At 41.0% G+C, this 23,572-nt stretch overlaps 1 protein-coding gene across 1 annotated transcript in view; it reads right to left on the bottom strand.

Moving 5' to 3' along the window:
* Nucleotides 1-23,572, bottom strand: part of tmem163a (transmembrane protein 163a) — a 341,502-nt gene that overhangs the window by 25,009 nt on the left and 292,921 nt on the right. The window contains 1 exon segment of the mRNA XM_028806568.2: nucleotides 3,295-3,406. Coding sequence (XP_028662401.2) covers nucleotides 3,295-3,406 — 112 coding nt within the window.

Below are 23,572 nucleotides of genomic sequence, written 5' to 3'. Positions count from 1 at the left end.
GTTGAAAAAGAAGCTGCAATGGGAAAAAACAGCTGCATAAGGCACAACTCCAACGTGAATAGTAAGGGTGTATGAGAGCATGACAACAACCATTAAGAGGGATATTAGGGAAGCTAAAAGGCAGTTAGAAAGGAATATAGCAGATAAAGCAAAAGATGACCCAAAAAGATGCTTTCAGTATTTTAGTAGTAAAAGAACAGTTAAGGAGGAGGTGAAGTGGATCCGTAATAGTACAGTGGAATTCAAAATACAGACAGTGAAATAGCAGATGTTCCAAATTTTCATTTTTCTGAGGTCTTCACAAGTGAGGAAGTGGATGATCTCCCACTGGTAAACGGGACTACTAAGGAGGTACTCAGTGATTTTGAAATTATAGAGGGAGAAGTGCTACTCAGATTAAACAAGCTGAAATCAAACAATTCACGAAGACCTGATAATATTTGTCCTTGAGTTCTTAAGGAGGTTAGCAAGTATATACTGTATGTGAACCCTTGACACATTTTTAGGAAGTCACTGCGCACTGGGGAAACTGAAAAGGACTGGAAAATGGCAAATATTATCCTGTTATATTAAAAAGGTGACCGGGCAGATCCAAGCAACTACAGGCCAGTAAGCTTAACAAGCATCACAGGAATTCGTAAGCATCAGATTGAGCAGCACATGATAAGGGAGGTCATGTTTTACTAACATGCTGGAATTCTATGAGTGTTGGTGTACAAATCAAAGTTATCCCCAAGCTTTATAATGCACTGGTGAGGCCTCGCCTGGAGTATTGTGTTTAAGTTTGGCCTCCAGATTTTAAAAGAAAGACATAGCAACACTAGAGAAGGTCCAGAGGAGAACCACTAAGCCAATTTCAGGACTGCAGGGGATGAGCTACAAGGAAAGATTAGAAGAGATGAGCCTTTTCAGTTTATGCCAACATTTATTAAAAGGTAACATGTATGAAGTTATGATGGGAATTGGTACAGTGGATCGAGGTTGTTACTTGAACAGGAACACTTGACACAGTTTGAAACTTGTTAAGGGTATATTTCACACACATTGTAGGTGAGATTTTCTTCACACGGGGAACTACAGACACATGGAGTAAGTTATCAAGAAGTGTGGTAGACAGCAGGACTTCAGAGACCTTCAAAACTTGACTTCATGCTGTTTTGAAGTAATTTGTTGGATAGGAGATTTGTTGGGGCGAATGGCCTGTTCACCTCACAGGTTTTTTTTAATGTTACTGACATCCAACTTCAGCAAGACTAGTGAAAGCTTTACAACGATGGTGCTCAACCACTGGGTCAGAGGATGGCGAGTTGCAATTGTTTCTAATGTTAGTAAGTTGCAGTGAGTCAACACTCAGAAGGTCATTACTCTTGATTAATCAGGGGGGACAAAGGTCTTAACGATTGTCTGCAGTTCACCAAGGGGCATGGAGGGTCACAAAGATTTAATTGAGAAAACGCAGGTCACGACAAGAGAGGCTGAGGATCAGTGCTTTAGAATATCTGGATAATTAACGGGAAGTCAACTGAAAATATGCATGCATCATTTTTACTTTTAATTTGAAAGAATTATAATGAGGTCATCATTTCAAGTTGGGTTTTAGTAGATTTACACATTATAGACACCCCTAAACTCCTAATGTGTGCAAGTGTAGGTCTCAATTTGGGGCAAGCATAAGTCAAAAACAAACTGAAAGACCCTCTTACAGTATTGCAGTCCTGAAATGCAGCAACCTCATTGATTTTGAACAAGTATGGTTCAATGGGACTTTATTTCTGTTTTTACTAGATATTGCAATAAAGTTCTCCGCTTGAAAAAACACTTTAGCTAAAAATGTACTAAATTAAAAGGCTTACAAATCTGAAGCATTTTGATGATTTTAAACGTGTCTTGTGAACCATCATTTTACTTTTACTATGGGTGAAGGTTTTGCTTTCTATAGCACTTTGACTTCCCTTTTTTCAGAAAAATGTTTCAAATAAAAGTATTTCTTTGAAACATTTGTGGAATTCTTTACCATCTTTAAGTAATAAAAGAAATGAACCAATCAACAGAGACAGAACAGGTATGTCTGCCCATGACTTCAAAAATATAGAACACAATTCTTTGCAGCCTTTTCATGCTTTTCTTCTGCTCATTTACATTTTTCTCCACAATTTGTATTTTCTGCGATAGACTGGCACCCTCTCCAGGGTTTGTTCCTGCCTTGCACCCTAAACTAGCTGGGTTTGGCTCCATCCTTACCACAACCATGCTCAGGATTAAGCGGGTGACGAAATGACATGACATGAATTTGCACGTTTACAGTTACTTTTGGATCACACGTGAAATGAGTCACATGACAACTGAATTTACTGCAAAAAATTAGAATTTCACAAGCTGTGAAATCTGTGCCATCGATGCAGGAAGAAATGTGTTTAGCTCCTGTCTTGGACTGCTTTCTGGGGTTAATTCTGCATGCGCCTGCCTATCATTTTGTACTTAAATAAAGTTCTCTATTTAAAAAACACACACCATACTCATTTACTGTAAAACGCAGATTCTGTATTTTGTTGAGCCGTGAGACACATGTTGTGGTTGTTCTAGTAGTATGATGCCCATCTTTCCAATTCTGATGATAATCTGGGCAATTACAATCCTAAAGATATGTCCAAGACAGAAATGATATTCTGTATATTTCTCCATAGCATTTAGAGCATGCATATTGTCAGCTTCATCAGCAAGAAACAGGAAAGGGCAGCCGCTAGAAAACTCAAAACGTTCCAGTGCAAAACCATTGTGCATGATGGGGTGTTTTGGTGTGGAAAGTATGCAGCTTATCACATTTTTAAAACAATGCATTATGATCCTCTGTGGTGATATGGACCATAAAATATAAATAATTTTGTAGTTGTGCTGAAGCTGTGTTATGCAGATCTGTGGATAAATGCAGAATTGTAAACGAGGCTTTAAGTAAGAAACAATAATTTTTTGCTTTATGCACCATAAAAAAGCACAAAAACCCTAAAAATATATATTTTATCTGAGTTTCAAAATTGTAAAATTACATGTGGAAATAATTTCCGTAGTAATTTAATGAAACCGTATAAGAAACGAAACAAAACTGTTTCACTAAACACAAAAGTCCAAGTACAAATCATTTTACTCTTTAACAAGACCAGGACCTGAAACATCAAAAAGCTTCTAAGCCGATCCGGTCAATACCCTTAAGGAGACTGCGCTGTGCACTCAGCCCAATCACACCTGAAGGCCACTGATCAAGCTGTTCGAAGTGACAGAAAAGGATTTTGGACGTACCGTCTGTTATGAGAGCTCGGCTGGTCAAGATCCTCCCCAGCATGAACTTCACCACCGCCAGAATGACACAAAGGATCCCACTCAAAATGGAGACACTGAAGAGGAAGCCACCCTATGGAAGAAAAGAGGAATATCAAAGCTCTAAAGGCAGCAAGCATTTCAGATGGCTGCGTCTAAACAAGGACAATTCTTCATCCAGGATCCACATGCAAAATAATGAAAACTTAAACTACACAGCAATGCGTGATGGTGATGTACAGTCGGCCATACATACTGTAGGCATTACATGTCAAGGCTGAAAATCACCCACTTTTTGAAGAGGGGGCACTGAGTAGACTGACTTTAACAGCAACTGAAAATGCACTATTTGCACTATTTTATCCACTTTATTTAAACAATACTCTGCACCTCCAGTTCCTCTTGATACTCGTGTTTCTCCTACTCCATACTCCAGTTCCCGTTCAGAGGTAATGTTTCTATGATTTACCTTCTGCCAGTCAATTTTCTCTCACTTTCATCCTAAAATTCCACACAATGTTTTAAATGAAGGCTAATATCTACTTCCTCACGTTGTAAAATCACAAAAATTCAGATGCTTTCCCAACTTCCTGTCATTTGTGACTGTAGGAACCATTGTGAGATTTGGTGTTACTCTATCTTATCAATTATATTGACAAACTGACAAATGTATGTGAAAATAAGAACATGTTGAAACTGGATAGACAATCATTTTGGTAACAAGAGCCAACATCACAAGCAGTTGATGAGTTGTGCTAGGCTTTTCGGCATGCTGAAGTCAAAAATGTCCCTCGAGTTAATGCCTTTCCAAGAAACACTTCTTCTTCTTCTTTTCTTCTTCCTCCAAGCCTCTACTGTTACAAAGTTTGGTACACGTGAGATTTGGCCGTATTTCTCACATGCTTTTATCCAAACCCATCCTCCTCTGTTCTGAAATCCTTCTCTTATCTTCCTTTCTCAAATCCACCATTTTGTCCCAGTAGGTGGTCACGGGACTTTCTTGGCCTCTGTGTTCTTCTATCCTTGCGTCCATCACCCCCTTTTCTCATCTATCCTCCTGCATGTTCATTACATGACCTCCTTGACAGTCCCCATTAACAGTACCTCTTCCATCTCTGTATGTCTCTCCTCATCTTCCCAACCAGTGCCACATCTGGGTGGCTGTAATCCTACTCCTAATCCTGTGTCTTCAACAGAAGTTGCAGCAGTGTATAGCAGCATTTGAGTTTTTTAGAGACCAACTCTTCTCTACCACTCTCTGATTTATCCTGTAAAGATCTGGCCTGCCTTGTTGATCCTGTTTGTAATTTTCAGGTGTACCCTACCATCCTATGGGTTACAGTACAAGATATCCACACATTAGCACCTGCTCCAACTGCCTGTCTCCACACTGCATCCTTATCTCTGCTACTTCCATCTCTCTTTAGGCTGCCAGAAGATCCTTACTTACTGCTAACCACTTGATTCACCTGCCCCATCCTTTCCAACTCCTACAGCACGCATCAGACATTCCTACAGCCTCTCCTAGATCTCTGCCACCAGAACTCTCCCATCAGCAAAGAGCAGGGCCTGCAGCTGGGTGGGGAGGGTCTTCCTTGCATTTATTATATACAGTATGTCATTCATAAAGGTAACAATAAGCTATCCCTTAGTCAAGCTCTTTTATATTATTAAAAGGGTTAAAAAAACTCCACTGGGCCCCATAATTTGTTGTGCTAATTTGTATAATTCCTTCAATGAAGCTAATTCTTTCCACTTGTTCTCCCAGGCCTTCCAAATCTGTATTCTTGGCACCATATCAAAGTCAGCTTTAAGGTCTAAAAAGGTTAGACACAACTCTCTGTTTCTCTACACTACCCTCTACTGCAGTCCTAAAATGGCCGTGCACCTATCTTCCTGCTCTGAAAGCTGCTTTTTCCAGTCCCAAGGTACAGACTCAGAGTTTCATATTAAAGCAGATCTGAATCCTTAAGGGTCTACTAAAAGGATTCATCAGCTCTGTGGCTATTTATAGTGTCATTCATGTTTTATGCCATCTGTTTCATAAAGAGGCTAACCTTAATTTTATGATAAATGTCCATACGAGGCACCTCTAGAACAATGTGTACAGTTGTACAGTATGTACGTACATTTCAGAGCGTCTCGATGCAATGATTTAAGGCTGAGAAAGATTAATCCTCTTAATCTCAGCAACTGCAAGCTAAAGCTGGTGGCACATTCCACAACATCCAGTCAGACTTCACAAGTGCAGCTGCTGATCTCATTGTCTTCAGCATGTAGGATTACATGACTAGGAATTGCAGGGGATAACCAACCACTTGGTCCCTTGACTGATTTTCAGTGCAAGTTTTTGTCGTAGTCTATATCATGCCCCTTGACAGAATTTGTGTTGTATAAATGCTTTCAAGGTAGGACAAGTTCAGCTGGTATCTTGGCCCCGTTTTTCCATTCTGTTGTGGTACCTGAAAAATGAGACATCAGACAGATGAGCCCGTCTTCTGTTTGCAAAATTCAAAACACCCGTGTTCCTTATTCCTTGTCAGTGCATTATATGCAGTGTACTCCTGAGTGGATGTCCATTGGTTGTCACATGCACACAGACCCCACCCCCTATAATTTAAGACAAAATCAGCTTTAGGTGAGTTGCAGACGGGTTGGACTGAGTTGTTGGGTGTGTCACACCACACAACAGCTGGTCATGAGAGTGTGCCGCAACTGCTCCCAACTCTCTGACGTTAGGTAAATGAAGTCTACAAGTGAAAATCTCTGGAACAGTCTTAGAATGTTAGGTTGAGACATGCTGGATGGGTTTAAGATGGTGAATGTGGAGGTCATGTCAGCTGCTACTTTACCAAGGAGGTGTGAGCCCAGATGGAACCTGGTTAAGAATTTCCAGCACATAATAATGCACATGCCTTCTCACAAAGAGTTATGGAAAAATGCAAGCTATTATCTAGGAATGGAGTTGAAACTCAGTGTTGTGCATGAACTATAGTGCAAAAGAGCACATTCATTGAGCAAACTCATTTTTTCTAAGAACGGTGAACTTAACGTAACGTATTTGCAAGTGAAGAGCTTGAAAGTGAGCTAGTTCAGTTTTATGTGACATTCTGGATCTGGTTTAGCTCCAGATTAAACATTTGCATTACCCTGTAATGTAGGGGTGGAGCCGAATCCAAATACGGTATTCGGATAAGCACAAATGGTGGATTTTTATGAATATTTATTGCATACAAATTTTTTGCCATTTATTTGTATTTGGAAAAAATATCGTAAAATCAAATAGGTGCTATCTGTATCTGCCTGTTTGTGCTTAAGCTGCACCCGCGCTGACACGAGCACACAGTGAAGCTATGCTCTCGCTTTTAGGAAAACGTTGTACTTCACAAGACCACTTTATATTTTTCCCTGTTGGACATGCAATATGTGACGCGAATTATGACCGGCAGCATAATTTGACTGGCAGTGTAATAGGTTAGTTCACCTACACGCTGGGTCCACAGTCACCGTTTGTGTCACATGGCTGGAAATAGAGCGGTAATTTATATGTATACTTGCATCTATATAATTTCATTTTTTGACCGGGAGGATATTAGCAGGGCGGCACGGTGGCGCAGTGGGTAGCGCTGCTGCCTCTCAGTTGGGAGACCCGGGGACCTGGGTTCGCCTCCCGGGTCCTCCCTGCGTGGAGTTTGCATGTTCTCCCCGTGTCTGCGTGGGTTTCCTCCGGGCACTCCGGTTTCCTCCCACAGTCCAATGACATGCAGGTTAGGTGGATTGGTGATTCTAAATTGGCCCTAGTGTATGCTTGGTGTGTGTGTGTGTGTGGGTGTGTTTGTGTTTGTCCTGCGGTGGGTTGGCACCCTGCCTGGGATTGGTTCCTGCCTTGTGCCCTGTGTTGGCTGGGATTGGCTCCAGCAGACCCCCGTGACCCTGTGTTCGGATTCAGCGGGTTGGAAAATGGATGGATGGATGGATATTAGCATATATGGTTATATGTGTTTGTTGCTGGGTATAACTCAATGAAGTATATTGCATTTTATTCAAGAACACTGTAATAGCCTAATATAAGGCATGCAAAATTGAAAAAAGTAAACTCATAGGTTATTTATTCTCACTCCTTAAAAAATGCAAAATGAACTGAACATGAACTAGTTCAAAATTGAAATGGTCAACAATGAATGTGAATTTATTCATTTTAATCTGTGTGAACTGAACTTTGAGCTAGTTCTTGTGAGGTGTGAACTTGCACAACACTGTTGAAACCAGCAGCCTGTAGACCACTTTGAACTGACTAGTCCAAATGAGTGAACTTTATGGAGTTCACTTCAACATGAGGTTGACAAAATCACAGCAATTTTCAGGAACTTCACCAAACTCCGCAAAATGCATTGAAGTCAAAAGAGAAGGATGAACTGAGCTAGTTTTGAGTGGATTATAAGGGCAAAATTATTTTTTAAGGGTCCCTGAGGGCCAGAAAAGCATCTGCCAACTATACTGGCCTGATAATTGTGGCCAGAAATGTGAGTTGTGTGGCTGCAGTGCTAACCACTGTGCCACCATGTCTCAAACAACAACAGACAGAGACAGAATAAACCCCACAAACAAATACAGAAAATGACCATAAAGTAGCAACGATTTAAAAAAAAAATACAGATCATTGCGTTCAGACAGTTCCAGTCTTTGGACACACATTAGCCGTGCGACAAAGCAGCAGTGTGAGATGGCCACTTTCCATTGTTTGAAATCGCAGCTCCAGATGCAGCTGGAACATCTTCTTTGTTTGTGATCTCTGTGCAGATGCTTTGCACAGCCTTTTTCCATGAAGAAGATAGACACGCCTTGCAAACAGCAATAAATCTTTCATAATTTATAATTATGACAAGGTTGTGTGTACTTTCTTTGTCAGGGAGGGGGGGGGCAGAGAGGGCTTCTTTAAGGCTTGTTTTGGATGCAAGTTAGCCATGCGGTGCTGCTACCACGTGTGGTAAAGTGAGGTCCGCAGCTGATTGGTAGCTTTGTGTGGGGGGTGTGGTAGCGTGGCGAGTGCGGTCCCTGTGCGCGATGCTGGAGTGGATGGCCCTGTACTTACTGCATAGGTGCAGGATTGCCTGCAACCATAACTGTGCCATGAACCCATTTTAAAAAGGGAAGGGCAAGTGCGAGAGACAGAGAAAAAAATTGAAGAAGAAATAAACAAGAAGAGAACGGTGGTTAAAGGAAGAGAGAGAGAAGAAGGCAGGAGGTGGAATGAGCCGGTATATGTGAGTGAATTCGAGAGTGGTTGAAGGCAGGCAGCTGGGGGCTGAAGAAGAGATCGCTGTGGTTGAGCAATTCAGGGAGCCAGAGTGATGTGTGTTAAAAGGAGCGGGATGGCTGCGGGGGTCAAAGAGGCTTGGGAGGAGAACTTCGACGTGAGCGCCATGGTTGTTGAGGACCCATGCTTAGGTCCAGAGAGGGAGCTTTACCGTAGCCATGGGACGGCAGGGACCCGGACCTGCGGAAGGTCAGCTGCAGCTGTTAGTAGCACGACTCCTCTGCTGCAAGGCCTGTATGGGATAAACTGGAGAGCCGCCAGTAAGAAATATAGCACCGGGCTTTTTTAGAAAGGACAGTTTCCTGCCTGAATTTTAAACCTCATCGTTTTAATGGACTTATTTATTCTGCTTTTATCCTCCACATGAACACTTTTGTATCGATTATTTATTTATTAACTTTTTGAAGCGCTCTACTTTGGGACACTTGCTTTGTTTTTGTTGCCTATTTTTAAAAAAGCATTGGCACTTTTCCCCATCCCTTTTCCTTCATGGTGTGGTTCGTCCTCATCTGCAACACTCGTCTCGGTTACGGTACTGATGGTGTCGAGTTCAAGAAGAGGCACCCATTATAGAAGAGGGAGCAAGGAGCTGACCCACACCATCACACCATGGCCTTACCTAATATTCTCATTTTGGTCAGCTATGTATCTCTCAAATTAAAATATTGCTAGTTTATTTATCTATTTATTTTAATGCATGAAGTATTGATCGGTTGGTGACATCACATATGCCCGAAACAGCTCAGCAACAATCTTACAGTGCAGTCTTAAAGTTTTGCACATGGCTGCTAAACCTCTGTGATGTCATGCTGGATTCACAAAGCATCATGGGGCTCTGGGAAAAATATGACAAATTTACAGGAAAATATTCAGCAAAAAAGGGTCACTGGCGATTAACTCATATTCACTGTGAAAAATACTTTGCTGAATTCTGCTGCTCAGCATTTTTTCTCATCTCTCCTTTCATGGTCAGGTAGAGAAACCCTGGTGAGACCTGACCCTGTTTAAAGTGCAGTAAATCGTGCCTCTCACTTTAGACTTAACTGGCATAGAGCTTACTCGCCAGATCTGTCCATCTCACTCTTTGAGTCCTCAAGATGAGTATTTGGCAGAACGTTCTTAGGAGGAGTCTCTCTGCTCACACTTGAAACGCCTCCCTATGAAACACAAGTGAGGAGTACATCAGGTAAACTGATTTGTGTTTTCTGTTAATTCCAAGTTGTGCATTTTAAACATTCCTGTTTTTCAGAGAAAGGCAACATGTGGCCATACAAGTAAAGATTTCACTGGACTGTGCACGTTACAACACTACTAGTTCAGCTACTAGAGGAGTTAAACAGCGCATTAAATGCAAGAACATTATCCATCTGAGGCTACACTATGTGACACCCTACAATCATCTGCTTGACTTCAGCCAATGACCTAATTACAATAACATACTTAAAATAAATGGTTTGTGCCCAAAGTAACAAGTCTGAAATATAATCAAAATCAATCATTCCATGTGCAGTTATTTATCAAATAGCACTCAATTATGATCATCTTTCATGGTGAACAGTTCCACAAAGCCAACATTGGACAGTTGAGTCTAATCATAGCACAAAGCGGTGGAGGAATTAAGTGGATAGGACTGGTGAGCTTTGTTACACTGAATTGCCTGTTCTTGTCTTAATGTTTTTCTAATGCCCTTGCAATAGTGTGCCTCTTATTCTGTGCTGCCAGAAACAGCTCATTTTCTAGAATGTCTCATACTTTTCTGGAATCAATCCATCCATAATAAAGCCAGCTTAAGAGGAAAAGAGGAGGGCCTAAGAGAAGGTTTATGGATGTGGTGAGAGAGGACATGCGGGTGATGGGTGTAACAGAACAAGATACAGAGGACAGAAACATATGGAAGAAGATGATCTGCTGTGGCGACCCCTAACAGGAGCAGCCGAAAGAAGAAGAAGAAGAAAGAATGGTATCTCTAAACATCACATGCTCTGTGCACCACTCTGAGTCTGCGGACAGTTTCACTGATGACTCCTTTGATATTACATTGTGCTAAAGTGATTATCTGACACCAAACTTTCCAACAATTGTCTACTCATCGGGTCCTCAAACTATTTTGTTGTATTCAGCAGAAAATCTTCTTTGCAGCTCCTCTAAGTTTTCAGGGTTTTTCTATTGGGTGTCCCACCAATTATTACAAAGTGTATGGAGAGCTAGTGAGGCCTTGTAGTTTTGGGGCATTCTGAGATGAACATCACCTTCGGATGCTTGTCACAGATGAATAAAATGTAAACTGTTAAGTGATTAAACCAAATTTATTCAAATATCAGAACAAATTTAGTCTTACAGAGAACTGTAGAAACAATGAAGTTGTTACCTAAATATGGAGTTGAACCTAAAAGCTTGCATACCTTCAGATCTTGGTAATTTCTAAGGAACTGAGACTGACAAGCCTTTTCCTGACAAAATATTTCTAGGCGTCATGCTGCTTAGCTGCTTAGTGCTGGAAACAGAAGCCAACTGGCAGACCAGTCAGCAGGGGAAGTTCAAATGAAGAGTAAGAACATTTCTACCGTGTCTTTTGGCAATAATTCAAAACAAATCTGTCTTCTTTCCAATGCACCATTGAAATTATGAATTGGACAAAACGAATCCCACCCAGAACCAACAATTGTTACAGCATATAAATAAAGATATCACTTTAGATAAGTGAAAGTGAAGCCTACAGACCTGCAGTGGTGAAGAGTGACAGAGACTGACCCAGACATTGTCAGATTTAAAGTGCTGACAGGCAGAGGCGCCGGTGGATGACACTGCCCTCCTAACAGCGGCCTTTTGAAAACGAGACGAAACTGAAGAGGAAAGTGTTGAAGTTCCACGGGCCTGTGTCTCCGCTTTAAGTAGTGGGCATTAGTATTGTGTGCCAAAAAAGCTGAGAGACGTCACAGTAGCTCAAGGGCACCGGACTGTATATACAGTAAGTAACTCGCATGACTGTCTCAAATGTGTCTGTTATTGGAGTTCCTTACTTAGTCATTTATTACGATTAGGAAATACACAAATGCTTATATTATTGTTCAAATTTATTACCATCTTTTGACCAAACTGACCACCCCAAGTTATCCACTTGCACAGTTTTTAAAAATGCTGACTAGGAGAGGCACATGTACTTCAGAAACAAAATAAAAAGAATTATTTTTTTCAAAGTCTGAGAAAAACTCAAAAACAAACGATAAACTCTAATCAGAGGGCTAGGCCATGAAAGTAGGCAAAATGGAACTGGAAAAAGTCTTTCACCTAAAGATAAACAGAGAGGGAAAAAATAGATTGAAGACCAAGTCAATGAGTTTAAAACCAGACTATCCGATACTACGCTTTTGACGAGCGCCAACCGACTGGTTAAATTTGTGTCTTGGACAAAGCAGATCATGCCGCTGCACAGCCATTTACCAAGTCTGTCAGGAGGAGTAACCTTAGCAAGGCCTCATAGTAGCCTTGTTAGTCAAAAGAGGCTTTCAACGGGGTGATATGATGTAATTAAAATGTAAATGAAAAACAATTAGAAACTTTCTCAAGAAAGGAGATAAAATTTAAACTTGTATATGAAAGTAAGGCTTCAAAATCAAGCTTTCAAAATAGAAAGCTCTTGTCAAGTAAAATAAAAATCAAAGCACAAAGCATTTTTAAACTAACAAAACGGGTTTTCCAGTTCTCAACACCAGTAGGCTGTGTCCAGTAAATCTTCTAGAAGAAGGACCAGATGACCAAATCAGTCCAATTAGTAGCGGCCATTCTCTGAAGTCCTTCAAGGTAGCTGAACTCCACCATACCCTTTATAATTGCAAAGTACCCCTCCTTTTGATGGGTCTGCCATCATCAGGTACCCATAACAGAGGAGAAGGATGCAAACTGACCCAATAATTGAAAGCTTTATTCCAGAGCTTCACCACCACAGTCACATTCCAAAGCCTGGTGTGTTGCCCCTGCTGCACCACACCACTGGTCAGCCTCACTATTTACCTTAACTTATGAACCTCAAAGCATTAAAATGCTTCCATCGGGCGGCAGATCCTACTTCTCTGCCTCGATTTTTAAGATGAGAACTGTGAAATTAGATTTGGAGGTGTTGAAACTCAACCCAATTGATTCACATTTGTCATTACGTAAGCCTAAGTGAGCTCTGGACGTTACAGTTTAATGAAGCATAAAGGATCAAATGATTAAGAGTAAAGGTGAAACATGCCAGGCCCAAAACAGGACAATCTCCCAGCTTTGGCTAAGCTTTGATATTCTGCCAGTGAAAATGGTGAATGGGATGGGAGTCAAGACACATTATGGACAGTCTTACAGTACTCTCACTTTAATCAACTTAGAATTCATGTGAGCCTCTCATTTCACAATCACATGGACCAAACGGCCAGCAAAGGGTTTCATCTTGTCCACGTCTATACACGCAAAAGCAATTGGAAAATTCCAGTAAACCTTTTTTGCAGATACTATTAATATCTGCACACACGTCCAAGACTTTTGGTCTTCACATCGATTGGAAGCCAAGGGCTGGACTTGGACTCATTAAAGCAGATCTCGTTCAGGGCATGTGAAGTGAACACAATGCACCATATTTTCCATCAGCTGTTCTTTGGCAATGCCTCTTGAGCATGTCCTCTTTCTAGAATTGATCATGCACAATGACCGCAAATCTCTCCGCCATCAGGGAAATGATGCTCTGCAACAAACGACGATCATCAAATGTCTGCAGTGCCAACTTCAAGTTCAGTTTAACTTTTCAGGATTTCACTGCATTGTGCGTCTTTGGTGGGCTGGCACCTGTCCAGGGTTATTTCCTGCCTTGTGCACTGTGTGGGTATGAAAATAGAAGGAAGGATGGATTACCTTTAAGTCCGTAGCTTCAGTCGTAGAAATTTGGGAAGAATGCCATTGTGAAATCTGTGCCTTTGCCATTAGGGATGATGAATTGCCAACAAGTGTAAATATAATCTTAGAATTTCTCCAAACATTTCTCTTTCAGTCTTTGCATTAATGCACAGGCTTAGCTCTTCTCATGTCTTAAATAAAAGATGTTGCCCTAAAATTGAACATTAATAATGCGGCCAATTCAATGTTCTCCTGTTCATATATTAAAGTTTCACCTTAACTTTCTGAAGAAGGTCACCCATTTCTAGGCTCCAAAAACATTTTGTAATCTTGTCCTTAAGTCTGCTATTTGATATTTTTATGAAGAAATGAATCTCCATATTCTGAAGAAGCTGTCTTTAGAAATCTGTGAAAAAGACAAGATGCAGTCTGTAAAGGTCAGTCGTTTTATGATCACTTAAATAAATAATCCTTTAAAACGAGGTTAAAAATCAACGGGCTGGAAGCTGTCCCTTTTTTAAAGAAATGCCAGTGCCTTCTTCCTCCTAACTGGTGGATCCCCTGCTCATCCCATACGGGCCTTGCAACAGGGGAGTCGCCCCTTTCAGCAGGTGCAGTTGCCTTTCAAACTGGTTTGGTAGCCTTCCGGCCCCTGGCTATGTACAGCTCCCTCACTGGACCGAGACTCGGGTTTCCCCAACAGCCAGGGCGCTCACACTGGGGCTCAACCTACCCAAGCCTCCCTGACCTCCACAGCCTTCTGTGGCGAGCCGTCAACCTTTCTTGGTCACTCCAGCTCCTTGAAATTGCTCAGCTAGTGCAACCACTTCCAACTGCCTCTTAGAGCGTCGGCCACACACTCTTTCGGGGCTCTACTCCCAGCTGCCTGCTTCCCTGCAGCGAGCCTGCTGTCTCGCTCACTCCTGTACCAGCTCTCAGTGCCTACTGCCTCCTTCTTCCTCTAACCTCCACTCTCTTTCCTTTCCTCTCCCTGCACTCTCGCTTCTCTATCTTATGTGGGGATGTGGCACAGGTGTGGTGATTAGCAGCTCCTGGCATCAATTACGGCCACGGGTGACCCTGCACCTGACCACCTAAGTGCGGAAACACCCGTACCACTTTGTGCCCAGGAACCGCTCCCATCACACTACCATGCCCCCTCCTTAATTATTATTTATTTATTAAAAAACTGGCCATCCATTTAGAGCTGCAGACCTGCTATATCACCCCAAACTCCGCCCACACTCACCACGCCCCTTCTAGCAAAGCTGCCATAAAAACAGATGAGACCTAAAGAATGGCACCAGAATTCTAACTAACACTGCCAAGGATGGAGCTCCCGATGAAGCCCTAAGCATGATATTTGAATGACATTTTTTTATATTAGAAATGGACAAAAATAATCAAAATTGTATTATTCATTTATATTAGTTATATGTATTAAAAGCAAAAATATTTGGCAAAGTTAGTGTGTGAAGCAACTTCTGAACTTCTTCTAAAGCTAGCGTGTTCCTGTGGAGGCCCCATTGGCAGGTCTGCCATCTGACGTTACATTACTTTTATAGCTATTCATTATTATAGGAACTTTATTTTTTATTTATTTATTTTACTGTTTAAAGTTGAGGGTCATTTTTGTGAAAATAAATGCTGTTAATATACTGTACATGAGCTGTTGTAACACTGCAGTTTCCAAGTGGGAACAATAACATTTCTATCTATTGTGAACACAAGGGGTCGCTGTTGCCCCATTAGACCCAACAGACAGATGCTGACACAGAGTAAAAGCACCAAGAAGTATTCTTTTTATTCTTTTTCTTCTTGAAACAGTTTGAAACAGTGCCTCCAAAGCACCACAGCCACCAAGCACTCAATAAACACCTAATCAATACAATAATTTTCCTCCTCTCCTCCCAGCAAGCTCTGTTATACTCCCTCCCAACTCTGGCTCCTTGCTGGGTTCCCATCAGTCCTTTGTGTAGTCCTGGACCCGGAAGTGCTTCTGTTCTTCCTCCCACATGACTTGCCAGCACTTCCGGGTCACCTGGAGTTTTCAGGTTTTCAATCAGCCCGGAAGTACTTTGGGGCTTCCGTTGTCATAGTCCGTTAGTACTTCCGGGCTAGGCGAGAATTTGTTTTCCCACAGCGTCCCTTGGCGGCACCCACGGAACCCAGCAGGGCTGTGCTGCCGAACTCCAAGTCCCATAGTGCCTTGCGGGTATCTGGGGCACCACTGTAGTCCAGGGAAGCTGTCATCTATTGTCTTGGGGGAGGCAGTGTCCTTGATAAGCTGCCTTCCCCTATCCTTACATTCCTGGCGCATCCCGGTCAGAATAAACTGCCAGCCGTCCCTTACTCACTCTATCTATCTATCTATCTATCTATCTATCTATCTATCTATCTATCTATCTATCTATCTATCTATCTATCTATCTATCTATCTATCTATCTATCTATCTATCATGTATTGCTTTTCACATCAATTTATCTATCATATAGCACCTTTCATATGTGTAAAATAAAATGCACAACTCACAATCATAAACAGCACGCAGTCCTCGGTGCAAACAGAACACATAAACCCAAAAGACCCCCTAAACACCATTGGTGAGAAGCCTTTTGTGAAATTTCACATGCAAGTTCCCCCAAATATTTCCTCCTAGGTGTCATTTCTACACCCTGCTCAGACTTTTTTAGCATATAAGGAAGCCTAATAGTGAAAAAAGATATTGCATCATTTTTTTTGACTTGATTTTCAGCTGAGAGATTCCGTAAAACAAACTGCCATCAGTACACACACGCACACACACACACACACACACACACACACACACACACACACACACACACACGCACTCACACAGACAGACAGACAGACATACAAGTCAAGTTTTGGGGTTTAACAGCATTACAAAGGTAGGTGAATACATCATGTCAAGTAGAAAGCATCATCATTAATGTTTTAGCAGAGGGAGGGAAAGGCCACAAAGCAGAGCGTTTCTATGAGCGCTGACTAAAACTCAGACGCGTCTATTTTTATCTTCAGCTTACATGCGTCAGAATTTTTTAATAGGATCCCGGTGGACTGAGAATTCTCAGGAGCCAAATGTTGCAGCTTTGATTAAAAAGAAAGTCACAGGCTTCTTTCTTAAAGACAGCCGTGGATTTTATGCTCTCGGGTTCAGTCGCTTTACGCATGCCTCAGTAAGTGTGTGTGGCTGTATGTAAGTTACTTAGTTCCTCTTTATTATCCACTTGTGTATTGTTGCCTGATTACAGATGTGTAAATTAAATTTTACATAAATTTCTGCAGCATTCATGTCATACAACAACGTCTGTGGGAAACACTACATATACCGTCATGTTACCATGAGGCAAAGATGATTTCTTCCTCCAATGATTAATGACAATGAAAGAAAACGTGTGCAAAATGGGGCTGGTGTGTGTCTCTGCTCAAGAATTTGCTCAGGATGCCCATGCCCTCCAGCCACACGGTTTACCTGAGATAGCAGCAGTGGTGGGGCAGCTCTATTGGCCAATCAGGTTTCTAACTACGGAGGGGGAGCAAAAATGGCAGGTGCTTGTTATCTCTCCCAGCCTCCTCCACTGCACTTGCCCCTCACATTTCATTTGCACTCTCAGCTCTCGTCAAGTCAGGACATTGGGATGTGAACTCTGGACCTTTGGATTATACAGAAGCCTTGTTTTACCATTTTAGAGAAGTTGAGGCAGAGTGGGCTGAAAGCCTGAGTGATTTCTCATCGGTGACCGCGCGATACTTCAAGTCTCAGTTAGAAAGCAACTCCCATTATAGAGAAAATGTTTAGGAAAAGATTCCATAGTTAAAACAAAGTACTAAAGCCAAGGAGTACGACAGACAGGCCTAGGCTGGTGATGTGGCATCACACGTCTCACTCTGTTGATCTTTTTTTTTTTTTTTTTGGTGTTGGTTTGGTGGAATTCTTCCATTTTTTCTGGGGATCCAAGATACACACGAGATTCTTATTGTATTGAAGCCTTTATTTATTTGTTTCAGTAGTTATGTTTGCTAATTTTGTTCAAGCCTGTTTCTCTTATTTCAGATCTGTAGTGTTTCTATCTGTTTTAGGAGCTTGTTCACTTCAGGCAGGCGCTCACACTGGCAATGGACAGCTAGATGAGAAGAGCTTTGTAGGCTTGACCATAAGGCTTTACATTTTTACCTTACTCCTTCTCCGTCTTGTGACAGTTTTATTTACTGTATACACATTTTAATATGTGTGTTTTTTATGAGAAGATTTTCTTTCTTATTTGTCATTTTGATTTATTTTTACAATGTTTATTTTCATTCATATCTTGTTTTTCTTGACAAGATATCTGTGACACAGGTTAGAAACGTCTAATTGCCATTTTCGTTGTGCTGCTGATTTGCTGAGGACAACATTATAAATTTGTGACAGTCACAATATGTATTACCTGTCTGTGCTAGTGTAGTTAACTTCTTTTCTAAGCAGCCCCTAGTGTTAGATCTGAAAATCTGTACTGACTTCATTTTGCTCTTTGACTGCTTGTTCTTTTAGCTCCTGGTTGCTCGATTCCAATTTTCCTTTCCTGGCTTCGACCTTGGCCTTGCCTGATTATACCTCTGTCTCCTGGTTAGTCTTTAATTTCACATTTTGTATTGCAATATAAATTAAATATTTTAAAGAACACGTGATGTTGTGTTTTTCCTGCCTCCCAGATGCTACTACAATCAGGGTGACTCATGTGGTATGTTTGTGTGTCTCGTAGCTATGTGTTAGTTTTATGGCAGATGAGTTGTTACAGACAAGAGGTCACTTTGGCACATGAGGCAGAGTTTATTCAGATTTTCAGTAAATTAAGTAACTTTTTGTTACTTAATAATTTGTTTTACCATTTTTGAGTGATTGAACCGATCTATGTTTCTGTTGTCATGATGTGGAGTCAGATTCATAGCACAAAGGGTGTGAGGCCAACAAAAACCTTCACAAGCCATGCCAGGCAAGGCCAGGCCTGAAATGGCCACAACGCAAATGGGTTAATCTTCTAAGTCCCACAGGCCTGCTTCAGACCTTTCAGTGACAAGCCTCAAAATGACTTAAATGTCCTAAAATATTGAAGTGCTTTCCAAGAGAAGGAGAACCTATAAAACCTTGGCTTGGAAAGACATTCTACGAAAAGAATCTTTATAAAATAAATGTATGTATTTAGCCAAAGAGAAAAATACAAAAAAGAGTTGCCTAAAAGGCAATCTACAGTGAACAAGTCCCAAGTAGCATGATCCAGAAGTCAGAATCCTAAAACAGAGCAAAATAATCAAACAATATTTATAAATAATCAAATTCATACTCCAAAAGACGCCAGAATATCCCATGATTCCTACTTGAACTGCCAATCTCCACAGCTTTTACAGGCTTGGGGGCAGTCCCCCAACGAAGACTGACAGGTGGCCCCGCCTCTTGGGGCTCCTCCCACAGGTAACAAGGGTTGTGCTCGCTGTCGTTTTTCTTGAGTCAGTGGACTTTGTCTTTGTGATTTGTCCGTTTTATATGTGTGGGTGGGGTGAGGTTTGGTTTGGTGGGGAATGCATTTTGTTTTGTGCTTTTCTTATTGTCTCACAGAGTCTGTTTATTTGAATGCTCGTTTCATTTAAATATATAATGTATGTATATACTGTGTATGTAAATCCATGTTTAGAGTGCTAATGCCATGATCATACCATAGTGTATTTGGTTTCTTTTGTAAACTTAGCAATTATGTCTGTTTCTATTTTCGGCTAATATTTATTAATCAGGTAACTGTGACAAGCAGATGTTTGTCTGTTACTCATAAAACCTGTGCCTGGAGAATCCTGTTAATTGTCACGCCAAAATAAATAAATTATTTAGATTTAATATTGTTCTGTCTGCTCACCTCAGCTCCTCAGATTCAGTCACGAGTGAGCAGGCGGCAGCTTACGTCCAGATAAATTAGGTTTTATAATCAATCGAACATTAAAGCTGTGGGTGAAATCCACTCACCCTCTTCTACATGGAGGGTTGACATCCCCTAACTTCAGACTTTGACCTCAATGGTGCCTTTGGCTCTCACAGATTTCTATCATTCGATTTTACCATGACTAGGACAGGTGTCCATAGCCGAGCTACTATCGGCTGCTTGGCAGGAACATGGACAGTGTAGCCAAGACAAAGTGTTGGTTTGCTTTGAATGTTTTGACATTTTTTTTAATTCAGGGTGGATATTTTGTTAAACATTCATGGCATGGATTCTGGATTGTCAATAGGGTGCGGTGAAGAGCAAACTGAATGGTCATTTCACAGACACCTTCAGTCTTCTGATTGCTTATTAGGAGTTCAGCAGGTCAGCAGTGACGCTTTAAGGCTGCCATTACCCACTATATTTGTTACACCTCAATCTTGGCAGAATCGCAGAAATGTTTGGGAACTCAGTTTAATGCACTGAAATCGACGAGGAAGGAGAATCTGAACTACTTTTGAGTTGATTATAATGGTCAATTAAGACCAAAATGTGATCTGAGCTATGAGGGAGCCGTGCTAACCTCTGTGCCACCATGGCTCCCGGAGATTAAATTAATAGAATTAAATAGCAGACTAGTAAATCGTCTTGCACGCAGGAAGCCTAAATTCACTAAGGCCTGCCCCCCACAGATTCAATAGCAGATGACCCTCCTCTCTCAACTCAAACAGTGCAGTTTTTTGTTTTCTCTGACACTTTGGCCATTCATTGCTGCGACCACCAAATGCACAACATGCATGTAGATTCTTGAGTCCTTCCTGTTCAACTGTAAAAACATGAAGTCAAGTTCTGAAAGTCCCTAAAGTCTTACTGTCTACCACACTACTTGGTAGCTTATTCCAAGTGTCTGCGGTTCTCTTGGTAATGAAAAACTTCCTAATGTTTGTGTGAAATTTACCCTTAACAAGTTTCCAACTGTGTCCCCGTGTTCTTGATGAACTCAATTTAAAGTCACACTCTCCATCTACTGTACTAATTCCCTCCATAATTTAAACATTTCAATCCTCTTAATCTCCATTTTCTTAAACTGAAAATTTTCAATTCCTTTAATCTTTCCTCATAACTCCTACAATCCTCTTCTCTGGACTTTTTCTTCTAAATCTTTTTTGTGACCTGAAAACCAAAACTGCACACAGTATTGCAGATGAGGCCATTATTATTAAAAATTAATCTTTTCTTTTCTTATGATTCATCAAGGCCATTTTTGTGTTTAGCCTGGACTTTTTGACGGTGTTTTGGGACTCTGAAGGGTCATAACAGAAAGCACTGGTTGCCAGTACAATGCAGAGCCCACTCTCCCACTAACATGGTTTTCTTATTGTGTTTGTCATTGTTGTGTTTATTCACCACCATCTGATGTTTCCAGACCCATTGTGTTACTTCAATGTGATGTGTTCTGTCAGGGAAATTACGGATAAACTTTTGTGCAGAAACCAGGAGATACATGTAGAAAAAACAAAACAAAAAAAATATATGAAGTGAAACAAAACCAAAGCCTAAGAGGGTCAAAACCGAAGGTACATGTGAGACTATTTTAGAGATTCGGTAACCACAGATCAGATAAGGATTTGCACTCATAGCCATCCTTTTATCCCGTCATGCTGATTACAATTGGTCCTGACCTCAGAGACCACCCCCTCCTAACAACAGAAATAAACACTGGTGGCCTTTGAGGACCCAAAGTCATACCAAATGATGACGTCTTCATGTTGTTAGTGCCAACACTATGTCACATGGTAGCACACTAATTTCTAAGACCAAAGAACATCATACAGTAAAAGACCTCAAAGCACAACTTGATGTTATTTGGAAGAAATTAAGTGGATAGGACTGGTGAGCTTTGTTGGGCTCAACAGCCTGTTCTCGTCAACATGTTCCTTATATTCTAAATTCAATTCTTGTTTCCCCTTCATAGTTGTCCACTAAATTGATTGACCCCCCCCCCCCCCCTCCACTTTAATTTTTCTTTAGGTTTTTAGGTTTCAATGTCTAATTTTATGAATACAGTCTGTCACTTTGAAAACAAAACCAATTATATGTTTTTTTTTAATATATGGGCAGTCTTGGTTTTTATGTGCAGAAATATATATCTTAGGTCCAGCACTGAACGTTTGCCTGAAGAAATCAACAGAACTATGATGTCTGCATATTCTGTAGAAGACCCTAGAGATTATCGTTCTGATGATCTGCTCTTTCTAGTGACTTCCACAGTTGTCTGTCTTTTAGATGAGACATAAAACCGGGGTCCTGACTCTTTGTGGTCATGAAAGATCCATGGGCATCCTTTATAATAAGTAGGGGGTATCCCAATGTCCTAGCTAAAAAATACCCATCACAGCTTTGTCTATTCTGCCCCCCTAATCATCCCTTGTCCCCAAAACTCCTTCACCACCTAACAGCTAATGTGTAGTGAGCCTACTGGCGCAATGATGGCTGCCGTCACATCATCCAGGTGGGTGATACACATTGGTAAAGGTTGAAGTGGCTCTCCACTGTCTACGTAAAGTGCTTTGAGTAGTAAGAAAAATGCTATATAAATTTAACAAAGAAAATTATTATTACTACTATCATTAAGATAAACATTAAATGTAACAAGGCATGTGGAGTTTTGTTTTGTCACACATATTTTACTAGTCAGTACAGGATGAACAAGTATGGGCAGTTACAGTTATAGATAGATAGATAGATAGATAGATAGATAGATAGATAGATAGATAGATAGATAGATAGATAGATAGATAGATAGATAGATAGATAGATAGACACAGGAAAGATGACTTTTCTTTTCTTAGGGCCCCTTTTGTAATGTACACAAAATAGAAACGGTTAGCCAGTGCACTCAATGTAAGATGAAATGCTTAGATAAACATTATTGCTTATTGATAAGTAAGGGGAAGGGGGAGGGAGGAAAATTATTAAAAGCTGAGTGACACAGAGGAGCTTTGCTCTTCTGCCTTGCAACGTGGAATCCATGTACTCATCTGTGACTGAATAAAGACTCATTGATTGAATTATTCCTGTCTTCCTCTGGAGTTACTTCCACATTTGCACAAACCAAAACAACATCTTCTTCACAACTTTCTCGTTTCTGACTCTTTGGGTGGACTACTTAAGCCTTTACGTTTTAGCTTAGGTGTCGGATTTAGTCGCACAATTTCTTATCATTTTGAACCCTCGCTAGCGTTTTGCTGCTCATTAATTCCTTGCCCTGGTGGCCTATCAGGTTTTTTTTTTTTTTATCTGTGGCCAAACAACAGCAGCTTGATGACCTAAGTGACAGTTGGGAAAGATCCTCAAAGAGAAAGAGGGAAAAGCAAAGAGAAATCAATCTATGCTGGGAATATCAATTGCACTTCAGGGCCTTCTGCATATGAATGCAAACCCGGTGCCTTCATATTTTTCAATGACTGTCTAAACAGGGACGCCCCAAATGTTTCAGTTTGCTCTTGGCTGATAATTCACGCCACAAATATCTAGTAATTTACCTTGTTACCTTGAGATATTGCACAGTGAGAATGGCACGTTATTAAATTGTGATTGATTGACTGACTGACTACCTAGTATTAAAAAAGTCGTCCACCATTTCTTCCTTTCTTTTTATTATGGGAGCAGCTAGCAGAGAGAATCTATTTTGAGATAAGCTGCCTGGCAACAGTGCCACAACCTGATTTGGGACCAATAGCAGAATCGGCAAGCTGCAGACATTTATTTTGGAGTTTACACTTGCAGTGGGGGGACCACCATCTCAAAAACAGCCGCTCAGTGGGTAAAGAAAGATGCATCTCATTTGCGACTCAGTTATCATCGGTGCAAAGCGAAGGTCATGTGTGGACTCTGAAAACCGCATCACCTTGACAACAGCAAACAGAATTTTAAGTAGCCTTGAGAATAAAAAAAAAAATGTCAGAAGAAAGGAAATAAAAAAAAATGGAGTAAATGCAAATGTGAACCTTAGAGAGCTCACTGAGTCTGGCGCCACTGGCCGTTTTTTACAGGAACATTAAAATCCTGTTAATATTGCCATGAGAGTGCTAAGCCATCAAG

This window comes from Erpetoichthys calabaricus, chromosome 8 (genome assembly GCF_900747795.2).
Source record: "Erpetoichthys calabaricus chromosome 8, fErpCal1.3, whole genome shotgun sequence".
Taxonomy (NCBI): domain Eukaryota; kingdom Metazoa; phylum Chordata; class Cladistia; order Polypteriformes; family Polypteridae; genus Erpetoichthys; species Erpetoichthys calabaricus.
Note: the sequence above shows the minus strand (reverse complement) of the source record. Positions and strands in the feature narration are given on the sequence as shown.